This window comes from Mesitornis unicolor, unplaced genomic scaffold, assembly GCF_000695765.1.
Source record: "Mesitornis unicolor isolate BGI_N332 unplaced genomic scaffold, ASM69576v1 scaffold6732, whole genome shotgun sequence".
Classification (NCBI taxonomy): domain Eukaryota; kingdom Metazoa; phylum Chordata; class Aves; order Mesitornithiformes; family Mesitornithidae; genus Mesitornis; species Mesitornis unicolor.
In genome coordinates this window covers 8677-30407 of record NW_010169784.1, presented here as the reverse complement: position 1 = coordinate 30407, position 21731 = coordinate 8677, and the positions used below count along the sequence as shown (strand labels likewise).

At 39.5% G+C, this 21731-nt stretch overlaps 1 protein-coding gene across 1 annotated transcript in view; it reads right to left on the bottom strand.

Moving 5' to 3' along the window:
* LOC104536753 (glycosyltransferase-like protein LARGE1) overlaps positions 1-21416 on the bottom strand; it is a gene marked incomplete at both ends in the record, with an annotated part of 92849 nt that extends 71433 nt beyond the window's left edge. The window contains 2 exons of the mRNA XM_010179467.1: positions 1239-1410; positions 21293-21416. Coding sequence (XP_010177769.1) covers positions 1239-1410; positions 21293-21416 — 296 coding nt within the window. The remainder of the gene's footprint in view (positions 1-1238; positions 1411-21292) is intronic.
* Positions 21417-21731: the final 315 nt, after the last annotated feature.

The following is a 21731-nucleotide window of genomic DNA, read 5'->3' as shown; positions in this document are numbered from 1 at the left end:
TTGTATTCTTAATGAAGTAAGTTTGTGAATAGTTCAGTTAAGTAAGAAGGTGATCGCTTCTGGCCTGCTGAAGTAACACTGGTATATTCAGAGAAGGAAAAGGAAACAAAGGCATGGAAAAGCAAGCACTAGCACCCAGTCCTTGACTGTAGAGCTGAAGATGAACTCCTGCCCATTAGCTGGGTATTGGGAATGGCAAAGAGGCCTTGTGGATTTCAAGGGGGGATAAGTACAGTAAATGTGTTCTTTTTTTCTGTCTCCTTTCTAACAGAGTGGTTTATTTTGGCTTTTGTAAATAAACAGTCCCGTTTGTTTAGGCTGACTTTGCTTGAAGTGATTTTAAGAGAGCTGATAATATGCATCAAGTCTACACTTTTATGGGGTTATAAATCTTCAAACAAGGATACTGGAATGCCTCTGCACTTACTAGGACTCCAATACACATTCTGAGGGCAAGAGGAGAATGATAGGGCACATCTCTGACTCTGAAAAGCTGGCAAGACTGGAGTCTGGGAGAATTAAATGGATTTAGCAGTGTGTTAGCTAGGAAAGTGCTCTGGTTTGTGACAGGGTAGTGGGGAACTTTTCTGTGATCATCTCCTTACACAGTTACTCTGAAAGTCTCATTTCTTGGTCAAACTATCAATGAGTTTTTCAAGGAGTTGTGGGAAATGAGTACAGGTAGAGAAAACTACTTTGGGTGGATGTTTCAAATCCAGAACCCTTTATCAACTCATTAACAGGAGCAAGCAGTAATTAATTTCTATTCACATGTATAAATGTGCCCCCTTCATCCTCCTCCCTGGCCCAAGTATGATCCCAACTTCATTCATTTTCAGTGGTAACATCGAAAAGTTATACTGAAAGTAATAATTAGGATTTATTAATAAAAAGTAATATAAAAGAAGTATTGAATACCAACAGGTGCTTGAATGGTAGATCACTACAGCATCCTCAGAATTCTTTATCATCTACTGTATTGTCAAGTTCTCACCTGTCCCAAACAACTAGACCAATAAAACAAACTACATAGATAAGCCGTGTTGTCAATCATTCTCTATGGAACATTGTTGAGGAAGGAGCTCACAAATACAATGATTATAGTCAAACACCAAAGACGGAAAGAGTGAAAACATTTAACAAATCTCAGCTAGCCCTTTTACCCCCATTGTACTTTCTGCTTTACCATTCTCCCTCCCCCACAAATAAAGACAGTAAAACAAAAATCATTAGAATACCTTTGAACTTGTGAAAGACGGCCCATAGCTCAGCAATGTCAGTGGCAAATGTTATGTCTGTGTCGAGGACAATGACTCGCTCAAGATTGGAAGGTAGAGTCTTAGTCAGAACCAACTTCATCAGCCCGTAAATCCCAGAGTAGTGTTTGTTGGGGATCCAAGACACTTCCGACTGAGAGGAAATGGGAAGTGGGAAAGAGGAAGAAAAAATAATCTTCATTAGAGAAAGAAACTCTTCCTGACACTAGTTTCTTGCAATAGTGGACGATCTCCGAGTACCAGCAATACCACACTATAAAATGCCAGTTGGAAACAGTCATCTTAACTCTTGCTTTTAAATTAACTTCAGAAGCTCTGAAATATAGTAAAGTTCCTGAATGCTTGAAAAAAAAGAGTTCCATGAGGCAACTGCTTTACACAATATAATTAAAATCAGTTGAGCCTTTCCAACCTGGTAAAATCCATTCTGAGACATCAATGTATCCTGATAAACTTGAAATATATGTTTAAACCAAAAATTCAGGTACATTGCTTTCATTTTCATATGAAACTTTTGTGTGTGCCACTCCTAGAATTATTTGACTCTGAAGTAGAAGTAACAATCATGTTTTTTCCTTTTTTTTCCCACAGATTTGGAGGTTAGAATTTCAGGAGGCCAGTCATTTGGAACAATGGGCAAGAAAACTGCCCATAAAATGGTTTCTTACAAACTCAAATTTTCCTTAAGCCGTACATCTTTAACTTATAACTAGTGACATCACATTGACATGCTCAAAAGTGGAGAAAGTGGGAGAACATTTTTAGCCACATTTCTTTGTTTGCTATATATTCAAGTAGCAAACCTAAACATTGACATTTCTTCAGTAAGGGCTAAATAAAACATTTCTACAGCTTCTAAAACAAGTTGGGAAATTAAACTTAATATTATATTGTGCTACTGGCACTAGGATGTTACCTGAGCTACATTTGTTTTTCTTTCTGCGAGACTCAAGTTCTCAAATATCAAAAGTCACTGCTGCAAGTGGGATACAGAAGGTTTTGAAAAGTTCCTGAAACTCCTTTTATGTTTCAAAGGGCACTCACTTCAATTCCTAGATCTTAAGTTTCCCCTAATCATGTTCCCATTAACTTTAATTAGTATTTTATCTATAGGAAACCTGAGTGAGACAGACTTCAGGATTTGTCCTGGCATTTTATATTTGGGAGAAAGTAGGCAGAAACTAAGTGCATTCATAAAACTGAGAAGACTTATTCTGTTGTTTAGCTGTCTCATATCTGTTCACCAGCATTCTAAAGTTCATTATGTGAAACAACTTTTGCACAGAAGAGCTAATTTCCTACAAAATCACAGAATCACAGAATGGTTTGGGTTGGCAGGGACCTTAAAGATCATCTCGTCCAACTGCCTGCCATGGGCAGAGACACCTCCCACCAGGCCAGGCTGCTCAAAGCCCTGTCCAACCTGGTCTTTAACACTTCCAGGGAGAGGGCAACTCCTCTGGGCAACCTGTGCCAGTGTCTCACCACTCTCATAGTGAAGAATTTCTTTCTAAAGTCCAATCTAAATCTGCCCTTTTCCAGTTTGAAGCCATTCCCACTCATCCTATCACTTCAGGCCCATGTAAAAAGTCCCTCTCCGGCTTTCCTGTAGGCCCCTTCAGGTACTGGAAGGTCTCCCCAGAGCCTTCTTTTCTCCAGGCTGAACAAACCCAACTCTCTCAGACTGTTTTCATAGGGGAGGTGCTCCAGCCCTCCGATCATCTTTGTGGCCCTCCTCTGGATCCGCTCCAACAGCTCGATGTCCCTCTTATATTGGGGGGCCCAGAACTGGATGCAGTACTCCAGGTGGGGTCTCACGAGAGCAGAGTAGAGGGGCAGAATCACCTCCCTTTATCTGCTGGCCACGCTTCTTTTGATGCAGCCCAGGACACAGCTGGCTTTCTGGACTGCAAGTGCACATTGAGGTTTTCATCAACTGACACCCCCTTCCTCAGTGTGGCTTTCAATCCATTCTCCACCCAGCCTGTATCTGTGTTTGGGATTGCTCTGACTCAGGTGCAGGACCTTGCACTTGGCCTTGCTGAACTTCATGAGGTTGGCATGGATCCATGGGTTTCTAAACTTTATTTGGAAGTTGGAAAAGTTGTTGAAGAAAGGCTAATAATAGCTGCTTAGAGCGCATTTCTTTTTGAATATAAAGTAACAAGGCCTTTGCTGATGTAAGCTGACCTGCTCTTTTCCCTTTAAAATGGCACACGACTTTATTCTGTATTCTCAGGGTTCCTGTACCAGGGCAGAAGTTCATGAAAAAGACTAAGACTACTAGAGCAAATCTTTAAGGCAAAAGGCAAAATTTTAGAGGAAAGACAAGAAAAGCAGGTTATCTTAAAACAATCCCAAAACGGAAAGTGCGAACTCAATTGTGAAGTTTTGTTTGGCTTTTTTGAAAGGCACCTCACTCTGGGAAACCATTTGTGTGTTCCTTTGTCTGTGCATATAATTTATATTTAATCACTTGCATATACAATGTGTCTTGCACTGTCACCTGCACACATCTATATTATTTACTTGTGCTCTCTATAGGATTTGCACTGTAAAATGCCAGAAGTAACACAAACAAAGATTGCTAGGACTCTGGTATAAATCACTATGAAAGAAATTAAAGAGGGAAGTAACACACAGCATGGTTTAATTTATGGGTCTAAAGAGCTATCATTCTTATTTCATTCTTTCCTTCTTGCTCTCTCTGTAATTTGTACAGTGCTTAGAAGAGAAATCTAGTCTCTGTCTCCCAGATACATGCCAATATTAAGTCTCTAGTTATATAAAAATTAACCTCAATGCTTCCCAAAAATGTCTTCTATGTGCATAACAGATAATTTCAAATCCACACTCTCAAAGCTCTAGCTATTTGTGGTCCTAGCTCTCCCCCATGATAGTCCTAGGCATGGACCATCACATCAAGGTGTTGGCAAAGCAGTATTTACCCTGCTTCCCCAAATTGTGTATCATTCTAAATCTGACACTTGATGTCCTTGTGCTAGACCACCCATGGAGATCAACTCTCTAGTCATACTGACATGGTAAAAGAGATAAAGTAATTTTAGAGACTTGATCTTGCTTTTATTATTACCTGTGACTATGTTATTAATTTTGCATGGCATGTCCTTCATTTAATTAGCTCAAATGCAGTAATTCTCCAGAATAACTCCTACTATGCTTATGCAAATAAGCCTAATAAAGCAGGAGTTCAGAGGTCACATGGAGAGCCTGACACAAATATGGAAGGGAAAAGGTGTCTGGAAAAGTAAGAGCCATTATTTCCCTTCCTCTTCGGATTCACAATATTTAACAACCTTCCCATGTCACTGCAGGGAGGAGATCCTTGTCTGGCTGTTCCTTCCGATCAGGTGCACAGAAACCAAAAGTGTGCCATCCTGAAGCTTGATGTCTGAAAGGATTGCTTTTGAAAATGAAAGGAGCAGTCCCTATTCCAAATGGTCCATCACGGCTGGCTAGCACGTGCTTGATGTGAGCATATGTTGAAGACTGAACTGTCAATAGGTTTAATGAACCTGAAGTTTTCTCTCTTTTGATGCAGAGTTGACTAAAACAGAAACAGGGGTCCTGATTAGTCCTCAGCATAATTTCTTTACAGCTTTGTTATTTATGAACAATGTAACCATTCCAAATTCATGCCAAGGAAACTCCCTACAATACACAATAGCACTGTGAAGTCTCACTCTCACTGTGTATTGCATATAGTCTTACTAAAAGAAATACAAGAACACTATGGTTGAATAGGTGCTTAGTAGTTAAGAAGCTCCAGTTTGAGATAACTAAGATGGTCTAGGCACAAACGGCAAAATTCTGCAACCCTCAAGCTGTCCACTTTTATGTAACTGGTAACTTTTATGTAACTGTTAGCATTTAGCCATTTCATTAATTTAAACATTATTTAAATACTTTTTTTCTCTAGCACAGTTAAAGTGGCCCATATATGGAATGTTTATGAATCATTTGCTTTACAAGCTAGATCAGAGTTGCCTTCAGAGAACAAATATTCCTAGAAGATATGGCAGGAACAGAAAAAATAGTTAGTAAAAGAGGAAAGTGAAACAAAATAGTGTGACATGATTTGCCATTTGTATATATCTCAGTTCAGCAGAAATAGCACACCTTGGATCACTAGCTCTCAAGATCTGGATTTCTGTTCATGAAAGGAGAGTAAACAAAGGCATTTAGCTGGTGCTGACAGTGATTCTTTTAAGTAAGCTAAGTGAAATAATATCTTTGCTCTAAAGATCTTTCATCAGAACCATCTTTATTCTTTCCATAATTGAAGACTGAAAATACACTGAATTATCTGAGTGATTCAGTGCTTCTGGCTATGAATATAGAAATTACGTGCCCATGAGTCTGCGTGCTGTACATAGCTGATCACTCTGGTAAATGGCAGAAAAGTGGGAGCAACAGCCTCCATGTCCAGTGATACTTTACCAGCGAGTTGTCTTCCCTAACTATGCTCCGACCACTTTTTCACAGTTGCTACCACTGTATAAAAGTTCATTAGAGTTAGAAAAAGTGCCATTTTTAAGGAGAGAAGTCTAATATAGACATACAGCTTAAAATCAAGCTTCCCTGTTGCTATGATGGAGAGAGGGGAAAACAGCAGCTCCTTCTCTGTGAATGAATTGCACAGTGACAACATTCCCAAGTATTTAGGTATTTTTATTCTTAAAAACACTTGAGTCTGGTAGCCCACATACTGAGATGAAAGATCTCAACTGTTCCACCAATACTATTTTGCTCTACTCACCTTTCTCCTTGCTGCATTACTGAAATTATGGTAAACAGAGCAGTAAGGTGAAGCACAAGAAAAGAGATAATATATCTGCTGTCTTACCTTAGTGCTGGTTTATATTTATGCAGACTGGAGCATAAAAACAGTAGCAAGCACAGAAACAGAGGAAAGCCAAACTAAGAATCTCTAAGACTGCACATGTTTCTCTCATTACTTACTATCTTGCCTTATGCACTGGAGGTCAACAGAAAATCTAACAAGATTACTATGTGCTTCTTGGATTAGGAGAGAGTGTATCAAAGTACCATTAAACAAAGCACTCAAGAGTTTTAGCTGGACAGTCACATAAACATGAGACTGTGTTTCCCTTTTAAATGCAGCCTTTCCCCAGTTAACCAGATCTGACTACCTCCCTATGAGAAGAAAATCTATCTTGACTTTTCTTGATTAACAGATTTCAGTCCATACAGTATCACAAAATCACAGAATGGTTGAGGTTGAAAGGAACTTCTGGAGGTTACCTGGTCCAACCTTCTTCTCTCAAACGGGGTCCCCATGCTTGTTCATGTTCAATCTGGTGTCCACCAGGACCTCCAGGTCCTTTTCTGCCAAGCTGCTTTCCAGCTGGGTGGCACTCAACATATACTGGTGCATGGGGTAGCTCCCAGGTCCAAGACATTGCACTTCTCCTTGTTGAATTTTATTACTTCCTGTCATATAAAGTTTTTCGGTTTTCTTAAAAGTCCTCACTGTCCCACAGAATATATAGCACTGTAGCACCCTCTAAGATACAAAAAGTGCTTCCTGTTATGCATGATAAGATGAGGGAAGTTTGGCTGATGAAGTGTTTTCCCTGGCAGCATGTCCTTAAACACTTTACACTGGAAAAATGCAACCTTCAATACCATATTGATTTTTTCACTACATTCACTAAATCTTCCTAGATATGATTGGAAAAAAAAATCAATCAAAATAATTCTCAGCTATGACATAATATTCCCATCCCCACTCCAAGTGAAAGACACCCTTTCTGCTCAGCTGACTTCCCAAAAGCACCACTACAGCCAGTATCTTGCAAGAGCCTGAAGATCAGATGGGGTGGATTGATGCATCAGGCTGACAAATAGAAAACCTGAAGGCAGAAGGTGCCATTTGCATGCACTTCTCTCAGACGTGGGCTATTAAATGGGATCAAATAGACCCAAATCCCACCACCATTCAAACTTAATGGCTACAAATTCACTTTGGTGGGGAAACAGCCAGCAGAGTCAGAAAACAGAAAAGGCTGGGGGAATTTGAAAGGGCAGTCTGTAGGTAATTCTGCCCTCCTAGAGTTTTCATGAAAGGTTTTGCCATAAAAAAGATCTGGCATCTAGAATATACTGATTGAAGCAGAGATGTGAATTAGGCTCTGTAATGAATGACTTGATGGAAACCTGGATTTTCAAAAGTATTCAGCATCTACTTGTTCTCACCAACTTCAACATAGGCATGATCTTCCTGAAGACTGTATCAGCCAGGTGATAAAATAACTTCAGGATCTTCAAAAACAGTAAACAAAGCAAAACAAAACTAAACCTCCAGGCCACAGCACAATCATAAAGAGAGTTGCAGGTATGCACAAATCGTGTCTGAATTGTTCTGAATTGTATCTGACACTAATCTGAAAACCACTGTAATCCACATGGTGCAAGAACTTAGAGCTGGAGGGATCTCTGTGAAGGAAGATCAGTCAAATTCTTTGGTAGCTGCTGTCTTCAGACAGCCCTTACAGATGACCCAGGTATGGGAAACAGCCCTGGTAATTCTGATGTGTGAACCAGATAACAATAAAATTTGTAATTTCCTCAGATTGGATAAATAACTTCCTAGTCACAGTTGATAACTTTTTTTCTCAGCTTTTTCATTACTTCTTTAGTGCTTTGCTGCCTCAATGAACACTACAAGTAGCAAGGTTATTTTTTTTAAATCATGTGACCTTTATTTAAGGCAAAGCTAATAGAACTGGGGATTTCATGTCATTTCTAAACTAGAGGAAAATATTGTCACCATTTTAATGTCCATCATATTACTAAGATTTTTTGCAACACAAAACATAAAAAACGGGCAAAAAGCCCAGTATCATATTGCTGGCACAAGAGAGGAACTTTTCTTGATGCACAGTTTTTCTCATCACTGTTTTCCAGTTCCACCCAGGGAGAACTTCATCCTGCTGTGAATTTTTGCCATATCTCTTCTCACATTCATGAAAATTGAGTCACAATTCCAGCAGTGCTAGCACAAATCAGGGTTAGTTTCAGGATAATCTTTCCCATTTCACATAGACCATACCTAAAAATATCTAAACTCTTTGGAAGGACATTTAGCTGATCCATTTTCTCCCTCACTTCCAGAAAAGCAATATCCATATCTTGTAGCTGAGATTGGGTTAACTAAATCATTGAGAAAGAAGGAGAACAGAAAGTTAAAATTAAATATGTGTAACATTCATGCCTGTCTTTAGCACACTGTATTTCTTTTTTACAGACAATAATAAAAAATAAGAATGAAAAGTGAGAAAGAAAGACCAGTTCCATGTGACCAAAGAGCCTAGGCAGAAGAAGGTGACTGTCACCTGTAATAGTTTCCTCAGGAGGAATGCCAAAAGGATCCTCCTTGCATCTCACCTTTCGAAAATCACTGCCTTTGCTCTGTCCTTGTCAGGTATCCAGCAAACATTAAGAGAAGAGCCTTATTTAAACGAAAACAGACTCTTCTGTTAATGTCTGTGGGATAACTAGTAACTTCCAACTAGAATTTAGTTCTTCCTGTATGATTCACAGGTTTCAATCATACTGATATTCCCTTCCCATAACTATATATATGAATGGTTGTCAAGGAAACCAGGAATCCAGCAACGCTGGGTAACTTTTCTAGATTCAGAATTCCTGGTGTCTCAGTATTAAAATAAGAATAAGAATTCACACTGAAAAACAACTGTAAGGAGATGGGAATTTATACATTTCTGCTAAAATTATTTTTCTATTTCTGCTGGCCTTTGCTGCTGTTGTTCTTACTCATCACAGAAGCTCTGACGACTTTAATAGAATTCTGCCTCATCTCTTGCTTTATGAACAGATGATATCTTCCACACACACATGCAACAAGTCCGGATACAAATAGCAGTGAGCAAAAAGGTTTAGATAGAAATGGATGATTATCTGAACCTCTGAGTCCTGGATAATGTAGAGCAAATGCAGAAACCATGGAGCAAGCCACAACTGGAACGGAAGATTAGATATTAAAAAGGGAGAACAAAACTTCCAAAATCAGCATCAGCATAGAGCAAAGCAAAATAACTGCAAATTAATTCTCATCTCTGTAGCAAAGACTGTAACACAGTCTGACTGATGCCGATGCTTGCTTTTCTTTTTCTTTCCTTCTTTTTTTCAAAATCTCTCACCAATACCCACACATACACAAAGGGCAGACAAGAGACAAAAAGCTGATTTAAGAACATTTCTTCAAAATAAATTCCTTAATAACTAAATTAACTGAGGGTGCCAAGAGTGAAGCCATGCCCTGTGTTTGGAACGAACATGCTTTATACAAATGAAACCGCAGACTGTTACATACAGGAATATGAATGCTTTTTTGTCTCTGATGTTTAGCTAACAAGATATTCAGCCATACAGCTTCTTCAGAAAAGAAATGACCAAATAGTAATTCACCTCCTGGTATCTTTGAAGATTATTTCCCTCCCCTCAGGTTTTTGGCTGGTTGTTTCCATTCTGCCCTACCAAACTCTAACGGCCAGTTTTCCTCTGACTCAGAGTACTTCATCTGAGACATTCCTAATTTTCTCCACTGATTCTTGCTATCTCCAAAATGCTGAATGCCTGCTTTGTTTGTCTCTATTCATCTGTGCAAGATGAGACTGCAGAATAGAAAAATCTGGTCAGTCTCATTTAGTGCTGATTCCTGTTTCTTTAGGGCCTTTGGCCTCAACTCCAGATGTTTTCCAGTGTGGCAGTCAAGGGTGGAGGACCTACAAGAGTCACAGCATCCCGAGAGATGTCAGTGTGAATAACCCAAACACCAACCTCCCAGTCCTACCTCTTCAGCCGAGGCAAAAGTGCAAGTCTTCCCTAGAAAATAAGATAATGCCTTTTTTTCCCCCTTCCCCGTTCCCTAAATGAGTGAAAAGAGACACACAACCCAGACTAGATAAAATGGCAGTAAGCCAGAGCTTTCTGTTAAAAGCTGACTGACAGGTAGCTCTGGCTAGAATTTTGGCCAGTGGTCAAAAGCAACTCATGGCTGCCCTTCTCACTTCACCTGTATGGAAAGATAAGAAAGATCAATAGCACACTTTAATTGCTAGTGAACTCAATCAACAAGCTTTTTGTACTAATCCATCAGGGAAGATACAGATCCATGAAATTATTATTATTGCCAGCTTTTTAATTTTAGTAACTATGCAAATGCATGCACAACATTAGCTGCATCCATTACAAGTTCTGGCAAATTTCCATGCAGCTCTTGGGGTCAAAGTCCAGAAGCATCCGAGCTGCATTTTGCACAATGTCAGGATATTAAACAGGTGTCATCAAGACACACTGTCCAGAATAAAAAGCAACACCATCTCCTGTATAAACACATGCTATGTTGGATAGATAATAGCTGCAGCTCAATGACAAAAATGTATCTAAAGTAGGATTTTTTTCCCTTCTGGATTTTGGGCAAGAGTCCTTTTTTAAGGATGATGAAAGAGGGTAGCAGAACAGTTACAGTGACTATTATTAACCAAATAATGCCTGACAGAAAACTAGAGGCCTAAAACACTAGTTATCATGTGCAAAAAGAAAACCCAAAACAACAAACAAAAACCCAACCAAAAACGCCAAGGAAAGGACTTTTCATCCTTTTAAGACTGAAAGATTTTGCCCTGTTTCCATCCAATACAGATCAGAATAGACCTCAAATGCAACAGTCAGAATTGCAGAAGATGACGATTTGTGCAAACGATGTGGGAATGCAGCTTCCACCAGACCTCTGACATCCTCATAAGAGGTCAAAACATAGCAAATACATATATAAAGAAAAGGATTCATTCTTCTATTCAGAAGGAAATCACTAGCTACTATCCAGCATCTCACCAGTAAAATCACCTTTCTTCAGACCTGAAGTTTTACTGTTTCTACTTTCAGAGCAAGAATGGTGACACTTCAACAGCTGAAAATGCTGCACCAAGAAAGAGGCCATTAGTGTGTAGAACTCACATCCAGCTGGTGAAATAAATGTCACATCCCGTAAAGAACTATTAGTTCTCTTATTTTCAGCAAAAGCAAAGTATTTGCAGGAAAATAAATCATAATCCATCCTGCAGGGCTGGAGGCCAGGTAAGTGGGAACTTCTTATATTGAAATAAGTGGTGGGTTGACCCTGGCTGGATGTCAGGTGCCCACCAAAGCCACTTTTATCACAACATCTCCTCAAGTGGACAGGGGAGAGAAAATATAACAAAAGGCTCATGGGTTGAGATAAGGACAGGGAAAGACAGTTCACCCATTATTGTCATGGGCAAAACAGATTCAACCTGGGGAAAATCAATTTAATTTATTACCAACCAAATCAGAGTAGGGTAATGAGAAAATTAAAACACTCACCACCACCTCCCCTACCTTCTTCCTGGGCTTAACTTCACTCTCTAATTCTCTACTTCCTCCTCCCCAGTGGCACAGGGGATGGGGAATGAGGGTTGCGGTCATTACATTCATTACTCATTGTCTCTGCCACTTTTTTTTACTCTTTCCTCTTCATGGGGAGGACTCCTCACACTCCTCCTCTGCTCCAGTGTGGGGTACATCCCCTGTGGGACAGTCTTCCACAAATTTCTCCAGTGTGGGTAAGCATTATAATAGATCAAAACTCCTGGAGACTAAAAAGCTTCAGGAATACATCTGGGATAAAAAGGATATTAAAGGATAAAATGTATTACAATTATCAATAAGCAATACTAACAACAACCTAGTATAAAACGCACTGAATGCAATGGAGGGGGGGAGAATTATTATTTTTCTTTGTTTCTAGAAAGAGGTAAGATGTGTCTCAAACAATGCAGCACTAACTACAGAAACAATGTGAATAAAATAAAGACAAAATTGGCAAAGCTGGGCTCCTCCAAAGGAATAAACATTGAGCTTGATGCTCATGACACCAGTCTAGCTTCTTGCCTAGGTTCTGGTTAAATACTGGTCAAATAATTCAGATAACAGTGAATGTGCATGAGTAGTGTTAAAAGGAAGTGTCCATGTAGCAGGCATGTGTGTCTTACACTTCCTGAAACTTTTAGTGTGAGAACTGAGGCCACCAGTGTCACTCTAATCCCGCGTAATCTTGTAGTTCCACCCTAAGATAACCATCAGATAAAAGTGCAGTCAGAACACAGGTCCTAAGTGGTGGATTAAAACAATAGAGCCGGAGCCATTTTGTAAAGGCTTTCAACTGTATCAGCCAAAAACTGTGGAATCCATTCAACTGTGAAAAGGGTCACACCTGAAGTAATGGAACAGTGTATGGGAAAGTTATCAGGGGATTGAAACACTGCTGAGTTTTCATCTTTGTCGCTGAAAGGGTGAGATCTAGACACCATCCTCTTACCCTCAAAAACTGAAACTTTTACAGGATTAAGTCAGTTTGATCTCAAAAGTGGTATCTCCACTAACAGAAATGAAAAATTACTGTTTAGAAATTCTAATGTTCTCATAACAAGTTGACTCAAAATGAGGTACCATCAGTGGCATCTAATTAACAATCTTATATATCTGAAAAAGTGAATTTTTTGCAGGATTAAGTCAGTTTGATCTGAAAAGTCGTATCTCCACTTATAGAAATAAAATTTCTCAATTTAGAAATTCAAATGTTCTCATATCAAGTTGATATCAAGTTGATTATCCATCTCCCCTTTGAAGCAGGTACTCAAACTCCAAACGAGCCTGCATGTCCTTACCCAGGCTGAGATGGTTTCAGAAGACCTATGAGAAGACTGACTTCAATTCACTGTGTGCTTGTGGTATGTCAGATGCACAGCATGGTCTGTCATTTCCAGTGCTGTGAAAAAGTGCCATCCAAAGAGGTGTGCCTAGGTAAGATGAACATCATTTTTCACCACCAGAACAACCATTTCAGCCCTAGTCCTTCAGAATACTTTCTGTCTACAGTGCCTGCTGGACCACTCTGTGGGAAGGAGCTCAGATCTGAACTATCGCGCAGCACTTCCCTGAATTCCAGTTGTTCCTCAGAAATAAGCCAATGCCAAATACTTTACAAATGAGGAATTCTAACAATTCCAGCTCCCTGGTGGTGATCAAGGATATTCTTGGGAGTTTTTCCACACTGCTGCCTTTTTTCAGCTTATCAATCAGACATGGAAATACATACACTTCAGTTCTTGGTAAATCTAAAAGCAAGGATCACTAAACATTTTTATAAGATGCTCACATCAATACCAATCCTGAACAGGAATGACTTGAACAGACACGGCTGTTATTCTATCAGTAATCGAATGCCCTATGACAGGGAAGTGTCCTTATGAGCAAGTGAAAAGCCATTAAGATCCAAGACTATAGTCATTATATGTCTTCCCAGATTTTTATCTGTTAGTGCCAAGAAAATAAATGGTTCTGGAACACAGGATGACCATTAACTCTCCCCAGCAAGTACAGGGGATATGCAACTTATACCTCTTATGCAGATCAAAGTGTTAAATAATTTCCCTATGCCCAAAGTTACAAAAACGAAATGCTTCTGTTTCTCACGCATAGATGATAAAGTTCTGAGAAAGCAGTTGCTGTAATGGGAATACATAGCACAAACAATAGTTGCAGCAGTCAGTTCAAGGTACCGCATGTTTTTCATCTTCTTTTTTTTTTCCATGGTACACTGGGTAATTTTTGTCAAACTGAATAATTTTTGGAACATCTCATATGCAGTTATTAATCTTTTTTCTCATTCTCTGCTAAAATAGCTTTCCCTGGAGATACAGTACATGTTGCTGCAGTAAGAGTGACGTTTAAGAAGCTGAATGCCAAACAGGAATCCTTGCTATTGAAATGTCACAGTCAGCTACAATGAAACAAATGTGGGTGATGGCAGTGGCAGAGAGTTGGCTCCTTACTCCTCACTTCACATATGTTACAAAGAGCAACTACCCTGGCTTCCTTGTGGAGGCAGTACACAGTGACTGTACAGCTTTTCCCTAGAATCAAGAAAAAGGCAGAGGTACAGAGAAGCCCACAACAGTTAGAGATGAGTTATAAAATCAACAAAGAACTCCAATGTTTCCAAAATACCAGCAACAGTAGAAAACTAAAAGGAGTTTAAAAAGCCAGGCATGAGGCTTTCTTTTGAAACAGTCAGTTGTGCAGTAGAAGAACTGCCTGAAGACAGTAGGCAGGCTGGGACCCTTGAAAGAGGCCCAGGAAATACTGCCCCTACGTGTGTCAAACTGCGCTTCATCCCAGTATACCAAATTCTTATAGTTCCAAATCTTAAATAAACTAACAACATTTGTAAAACCAAGGAGATATTACAGAAAAACCTGCAAAAAGCTACTCCACCTTTGGTATCATGCCTCTCGCCACAGACAAAGTCAGAGGCGAGGCTGCTCATGAAAACTAGATGTCACTAAGCAGATGACAACTGCTGGAGGTCAGTAATGGCACCATGACTCCAATTCTAATGACCAGTTTCTGACCAGCCTCATCTATTTCCACAGTACTTCTTTCACCACTGCTTGTTTTGAATAGGCAGAAACTTAGGACTCAGAGTGGTTCTATGTAAAATTACTTTTTTTCTTATTCTAGGCTTGAATAATACTGGAAAACACATCTAATAATAATTCGTAATGTTGTATGGCTTTTTTTTGTGCAGAAGAGGGACCAGGAGGGCAGAGTAGTACTTTGTAGGCTACTCAGTCTGCACAGAGATATACTGATCACTTCACAAAGGTTCCACTGTGTTGAGCAGTTTGAATTGCTATCTGTTTCTTGGTGGATACTCATTTCCTCACAAGAAGTCTGAAGGAAAATACCTTGGCTTACAAAACCTGGTCTGTTAATGTCCAGTCACACTGTTCTTAGCCTGTTCTTAGCATGGCAGCATTGTGTTGCAACCACAAGCATATTTCATCACCTGAGACTTCACGTCTCTAGTATTTAATATGTTCATTGGCAAATACACAAAATCACAATTATAATGTGGAAATTCAATTCTAAAACTAAGCCATGCAAGTTATTAAAATCTGTACAATGTTTTGACAATAGACTTTGGTTTTCAAAAACTGACATTTGCATTTTTTTTAAGAAAAACCCCATTCTTTAAAAAAGAAAGGGAAAGGGCAGGAAGAAACAGCAGACTATGCTTATTATTTCACTGCCATGTGCAATAGGCCAGTTTACAGAAAAACGAAAGCCTGGTGAAATGCAGGAGCATTGCAAGCCCACCATAACACGTGACAGTATTTGACCAAAACCACAGTACTGCATAAACACTTCAACTGAATATCTACCACTGCGTAAATGAATGTAAACATAAACAGATGCTGTGCTCCACATCCTGTATTGCATTAATAGAAATTATGTCTTACATATGAAGTGGAAAAGAAAGGAAGGAAAGTAATGAACGTCTGCATTACAACTTTGTGTGTCTGCCCCGAGGCATACAGCGAATGACTCAACAGATAAACAATCATGTCCTGCCCCTGAACAATATAAAATCTGCATTATAATCCATGATAGCTAGTAGCCAGTCACTAGTCTTGAGAAAAGAAATTGTTATGGGTGGCTGCTTCTGCAGCAGCTAATGGAACTGCTTGACCAGGAAGATGGTGAAACGCCAGAGAATGCTGGCCAGTTTTGTTGTTCAGGGCTTTATCAACACTGCTATCGTTGCTACCCTCTGCAGTTGATGTAACTAACACTAAGCTATTAAGCTGTTCATCAAATATCATCTCACATCTTCTCAATTGTCAATCCAGTCCCTCTCTCCCATGTTCAGTAGGTGGTTTCTGCAGTTCTATTGGATGTATGTGCTTGAACATAGTTCCAAAATTGGTATATAGCAATGTATACAGCCCCACCAATGCTATCATTCACTGGAACAGCTTCCACTGGTATCCAAAAATTTCACAGCATCTGATTTGCTTTTGGTGTAATTTGTTGCACAGACACATACAAACATACTTTAAAACAGCTATCGTTATTGGGATATTGGCTTAGAGTAACTCTTGCATAGACAATACAATTTGTCTAACAGGACACTTGGTTGCTGTCTGTGTGGTGAAGGGAGTCTCCATAATAAGAATACTTGCAGGGGCATCTCAGATTGGATGAGGCTCCATAAACATGGTTCTATCCAATTCTTATAGTCCAGCTGGCCTGTGGTCCTGACCACTGCAAGACATGCATAATCCACCACTATAGATTACCATAACCTAGATGCAAAACATTTCCTAACTATCTTAAGTATGTACAAAAGACTGTCCTACATAATAATTTCTACACATGTAGGAACTGTTTCTATCGACTGTCTTACCATTGTACGATTGATTAACTTTCCAGCAGGAACTGTCTGGGAATCTCTGGGACAACCAGATTCTCCACCTATGATGTTAATCAACACATTTAAGCATACAAATTATTCTAGGCACAGCAGGGACTGCCTGGGAAATCTCAAGAACTGTCTGAAATTCCCACTGGGACAGCTCCTGTAGCAATCTGTCAAATACTTCTTGTGCAGATAGCCAGCAGTTCAGTCAATCACCTAATTTCAACTTGGTCTGCAGTCTTAAACCAGCCCTTTATCTCATCTATGCAGACTACTAGCCTGAGAGTTCCTGGACTACTCTGGGAATTAGTAACTTAAGTGCACTGGGAGTGCACACAGGCACAGCCCTGAAATCCAGCTACACTACAATTATAATTAAAGAATTAAACTTTTTCTGCTTAAATCTCATAGCCCTTGACCATCTATCTGACCAAATGATGTCAATGTCTGACCTAGTGAACTGCCTTCACAGTTCAGATGGAAGTGGCTAAGGAGTGACTCATCTCATGCTTAAGTAAATGCTTAAAGTTAGGTGACATTTATGCCACGCATTACCCCAGCTTGGTTTTGCTCTCTGGATCCCACCACTGATTCTGACTGAGTGTGCAGACTATACCAGCATTTCTGATATGAAATCACCTAAGGCAGCACTGGTAGTGAGATTTGTTATCTATTTTTTCTGGGATCAGTAAAAGCTGGAATATTGTCAATATATGCAGCAAAGTATGGAGATTTTCACATTTCACTTCAAGGACAAATGCTCATCTATTCCAAAAACATATTCATCATCTCTACCGTCAAGTTCACAGATCAATTGCAGCATGTTTGTGGGCTGAACTATTTAAAGGACATGGCTTTTCTGCTTTACCACTGTTGAAGTGACTACGTTTATCTGGGCCATCAAGATTCACACACAGCAGAGCAGGCAACTGTTCATTCTACCTTCTGCTTCCCTCAGTTCACCTGATGTTGTCAGCAGTCTGTCAGGCAACATCTGGGAAAACAAACTCCCCTCATCTATATTCCACACATCACACATACAGTTTTGCTTTATCAGCTGCTCCTTCTGCTCTGGGCCAATGCAGATCACAATGGGCTTAATGCCTGTATTTCCTCATCAGTGAACTGACATTAGATTCCACCTTGAATAATAGAGCGTAGAAGCTAAGTGCTCATGTTGCACATCTTCAATAGTTAGCTCTGGAGTTCCTTCACGTAAGATTGAACTGAAAAAACCCACAGTATCCTGCAGCCTTATATTTGCAAGCCATATCTCTAATGGTTCTTTTAGATCAACATTTCATAGGTATGTTTTTTTTTTCTTTTATTCAATGTTCAGACAAGACAATTTTCAGTTTCCAGTTATTTTGTGGGAAGTATTGCTGTAATAGCAACATCTACTGCATTACAACCAAAGCTGAATAACATGACTAATGTTATCACATGAAGTGAATCTACATTGCCAAGTAACTTTCCAGTTTGTTGTCACAGCCATATGTGACCACATAAATTTGGAAGAGTTATGTATGGGCCATACTGAGTAGAACAAGAATTAAGTCTGCAGCCATGGAATGGCTCAATTACTGGCACCATTATCAGCTGCTCACACTTCAAGGATGCTTACTGCTGATTACTAACTATATGTAGCAGGTTTAGTTAATGGGAGAGAGTTCACAATCTGAACAGCTTCTAAGTTGAGAGAAGCGCAGATCTGGCAAGGCAATGAGGAGACGGCCCAAGGTATGTTTTGGGAGGTTACAAGCATCTTAGTAAAACTGGCTGCTAAAAACATCAAACTAGCTGTTTAAAAGAAATTTATTCAGCAAGCTTCCATTACAACTGTTTCTGACCCTTTTCCTGGAATTGCTGTTACCTTGGCTTAACTCCACAGCCAAGTCTCTTCCTCATCCATCCCATCTACTACTACGTGCCTCAAGCAAAGACAGATCTCTCCCTGGCCATCCTTTCACGTGCTCCGTCCCTCTTCCCAGCAAGCTGGTGTTAGTCTGGCATCACCTGCCTTGAGGGAGAAAATGAACGTAGGCTCTTTGTGGTGCAGGGTGAACATGAACAGCTGTGTCACCTTGCAAAAGAAAAGAAGTTTTCTCTAAATTTTAAAAGGAACATCTGACACGCTTAATTCACAGCCATAGACAAAGTAGATATGTTGGTTTGCTGGCCCTGGAAACTCTGGGATAATCAGTGGTACCATGTCTTCACTTTCTTGCAATGAAGTGCCCAGTTCTGCCCTAAAGCCTGAAAGAAAACATCACCTACTGCAGAGCCTTCTTTTCTACACCTTCCTTCAGGGTGCTGGTTGATCTAACTTGAAGCTAAACAGCAAGTATTTTCAGAACTGCAGGATACGTTAAGAAACACTGCCAAATATTTTGGTTTCCAAATTCTGCCTTTTGAAAAATTAATACTCTAGTGGAAACTGTTGCCTGAATTCTAAATAGCTACTTGAAAACAAATAGCATCCATACTGTTTATGGAGGATCTAACACTATGGGCTCCCTTCCACTGTTTGAGCAGGAACAGGAGCAGGACTTTTCCCAGGACTTAAGGGCTTAAGCTAACATGCCAGTTCCTGCGGCATTAGAAGAGGCTGGAAGCCCATACATATCCAAAGGGAAAAAAACAAACATGAAATGAAATGTTTTCTGTAGCAGCTAAAATGTGTTCCAAAACAATGAAACATTGGTGAATGAAACCTAAGCAGAAAATTCTCAAGCTATTGTTCAGTCTAAACCCTTTTAAATGTCAGCAATTGGTATTGATTACAGGTTTAAAAAAGAACTATGGAGTGTCATTAAAACTGAAACATAGTATATACAGTAACACTGGATTCATAGATCACTTTAGAGAAAGGTAGACTTTCTAGCAAACATTCCAGCATCAGCTCTATGTTTTCCTAACACTGGATGCCATAATATAGCTCCCAAGAGCACACGTGAAATACATGAACCCAAAACAATCATTAAATCCTCTCTAGAGGCTATGTAGGAAACAAATGAGATGAGCTCCTACAGCTGTCTGTAAACAGCTCCTCTGTCTTCTTTGCCAAAACTTGCAGAATGATCTGGATATGAGCCAGCAGCGTACCTGGCTTTTTAAAATTCCATTTATGTTTACAACTCTTTGCTGTCCTTTGGCAGTGTCTGTCACATTCACCTATGCTTAATACTACTTTATACTGGGTTTATTTTGCTACTGAAACCAGGGAAATTGCTTGGTATGCAGTATGATGAGCTCTGAGCAAGAGTGGTAGACCTGGAAAGATGTATTTATGTGTCAATACCTGCATCCAGTAAGAAAGTGGTCACCAATCTAAAGCTTATGAGTTACAAGCAAGACAGTCAAGTGTTGCATTAGGTCATCAACCACATAAAAACTGAAGCTGAGTGAAGAGAGAGGGACAAAATAAGACTTTGCTCTGTAACCTCATATCTGCACAGTGTTTTGCCTATAAATCAGCAAGTTGGGGATCACTGAAGTAAGCTCTCTTGGTTATTATTTACTTAACTAGATTGGACCATACCCAAATGACCAGAAGGAAAACACTAAGAGGTCTGTTTTCCCCAGCTGAGAGGCTAATTAAGCACTGTAAAACCCTACAATTTGCAGAAAAGTACATGTAATATAGAGACGTAAGATTTACGAGAACAAACCTCCTCCTTGCTATGAAGCTATAGAGAACAGAAGGGAGATATCTAGCTAATTAGGTTAATATCAGCTTATGGCTTCATGTAAAAGGACCAATAAAACAACAAAACCAGCTAGAAACAAAATATTTTTCTCAAGGATAATTTTTCCCTTTCCATCTATTTCTACAACTTTTTGTTCTCAAGACTACAACATGGTGTGCTTTCAATTTACCCCTTTATTAGCACAGCAGTTTGCTGAGTTTTGTTTTTCCCTTGTTTCAGGGTGCTTCTCAGAACAGTCTGGCAAGTTATACACATTATCGCCACCAACTCCAAATGCTAAAATCTGAATACTTCATTCTACCTCCACAGCTAAAAAATGTGCAGCTCAAACTGAATGCTGTGCCTCTGTGATCTAATTTGAACTTTCTAACTATGAAAAGATAATTACTTTATGCTTTGAGTAAGTGACTTTTTTTCCCCTTGGAACTCTCCTTTCTTCATATTCATTTCTTTTGAAAGGGCATCCAGATAAAAAGAGTAGCTATTTCAAAATGTAATATTGATATCCCACCAGAGTATGTATACTTAGGGTCTTACACACCCATGCTTAAGGAATGCAGGCAAAATGAGTGTTTCCAGTCACAGACATAGGCTTATTGAACAAGATACTTAAGATTCCACCATTGCTACTAGAAAGAAGTAACCTTAGCAAAACATAATGTGATCAGATGCAATTCAATTTGGGCATCAGAATCCTCCTGATAGCAGGTAAAATACTAAATTGCTAAACCACACATTCCATTAGCAGAGAAACTGCATTGATTTCAGCCATTTAGTATCTTCTTGTTGAATGTAACTGAGGTTACAATCATATGGGTTAGAATTAGTTTTAGCTGGGGAGAATATTTTAGCTAACAGTTCTCCCACAAGTCACCAATCCAGAAAGATGAATAAAAAGAGGATGACATGGAACCAAAAGTGTACAAGTAACATTTGTGTTTGTCTTTCTTTACCTTAAGCTCATCTGCATCATAGAAGTCTATACGCACAGCAGGGACCATCCACGTCTGGAACAGAGTTGCCAGAATCTGCTTGGCAATTGCATCTGCGATGAGGTGGAAGTGGAGTGGGTTTCGCCTGATATGAGAAGGGAAAGAAATGCATTAGTTCAAAGGTTTCTAATTCTTACTGTAAAAGGACAACATCAGAACTTACAAAGCTTTATCTGTGTCTAAGGTCTCAAGTGTACAGCATGCTCAGTGGAGTACTGCTCTGTGGCCAAAATGCTGACACCCTTACAATGTGAATAAACATGACCATAATAGAAATATGAGATCAGTTTCTGAGTGGTTGTAAATAAATAGAGCTCCTTTGACTTCAGCGGAATGTGATCATTTATAACAGCTAAGGATCTGGTCCCTTCTACTGTCTCCTTAAAAGAAGGCCAAGTTA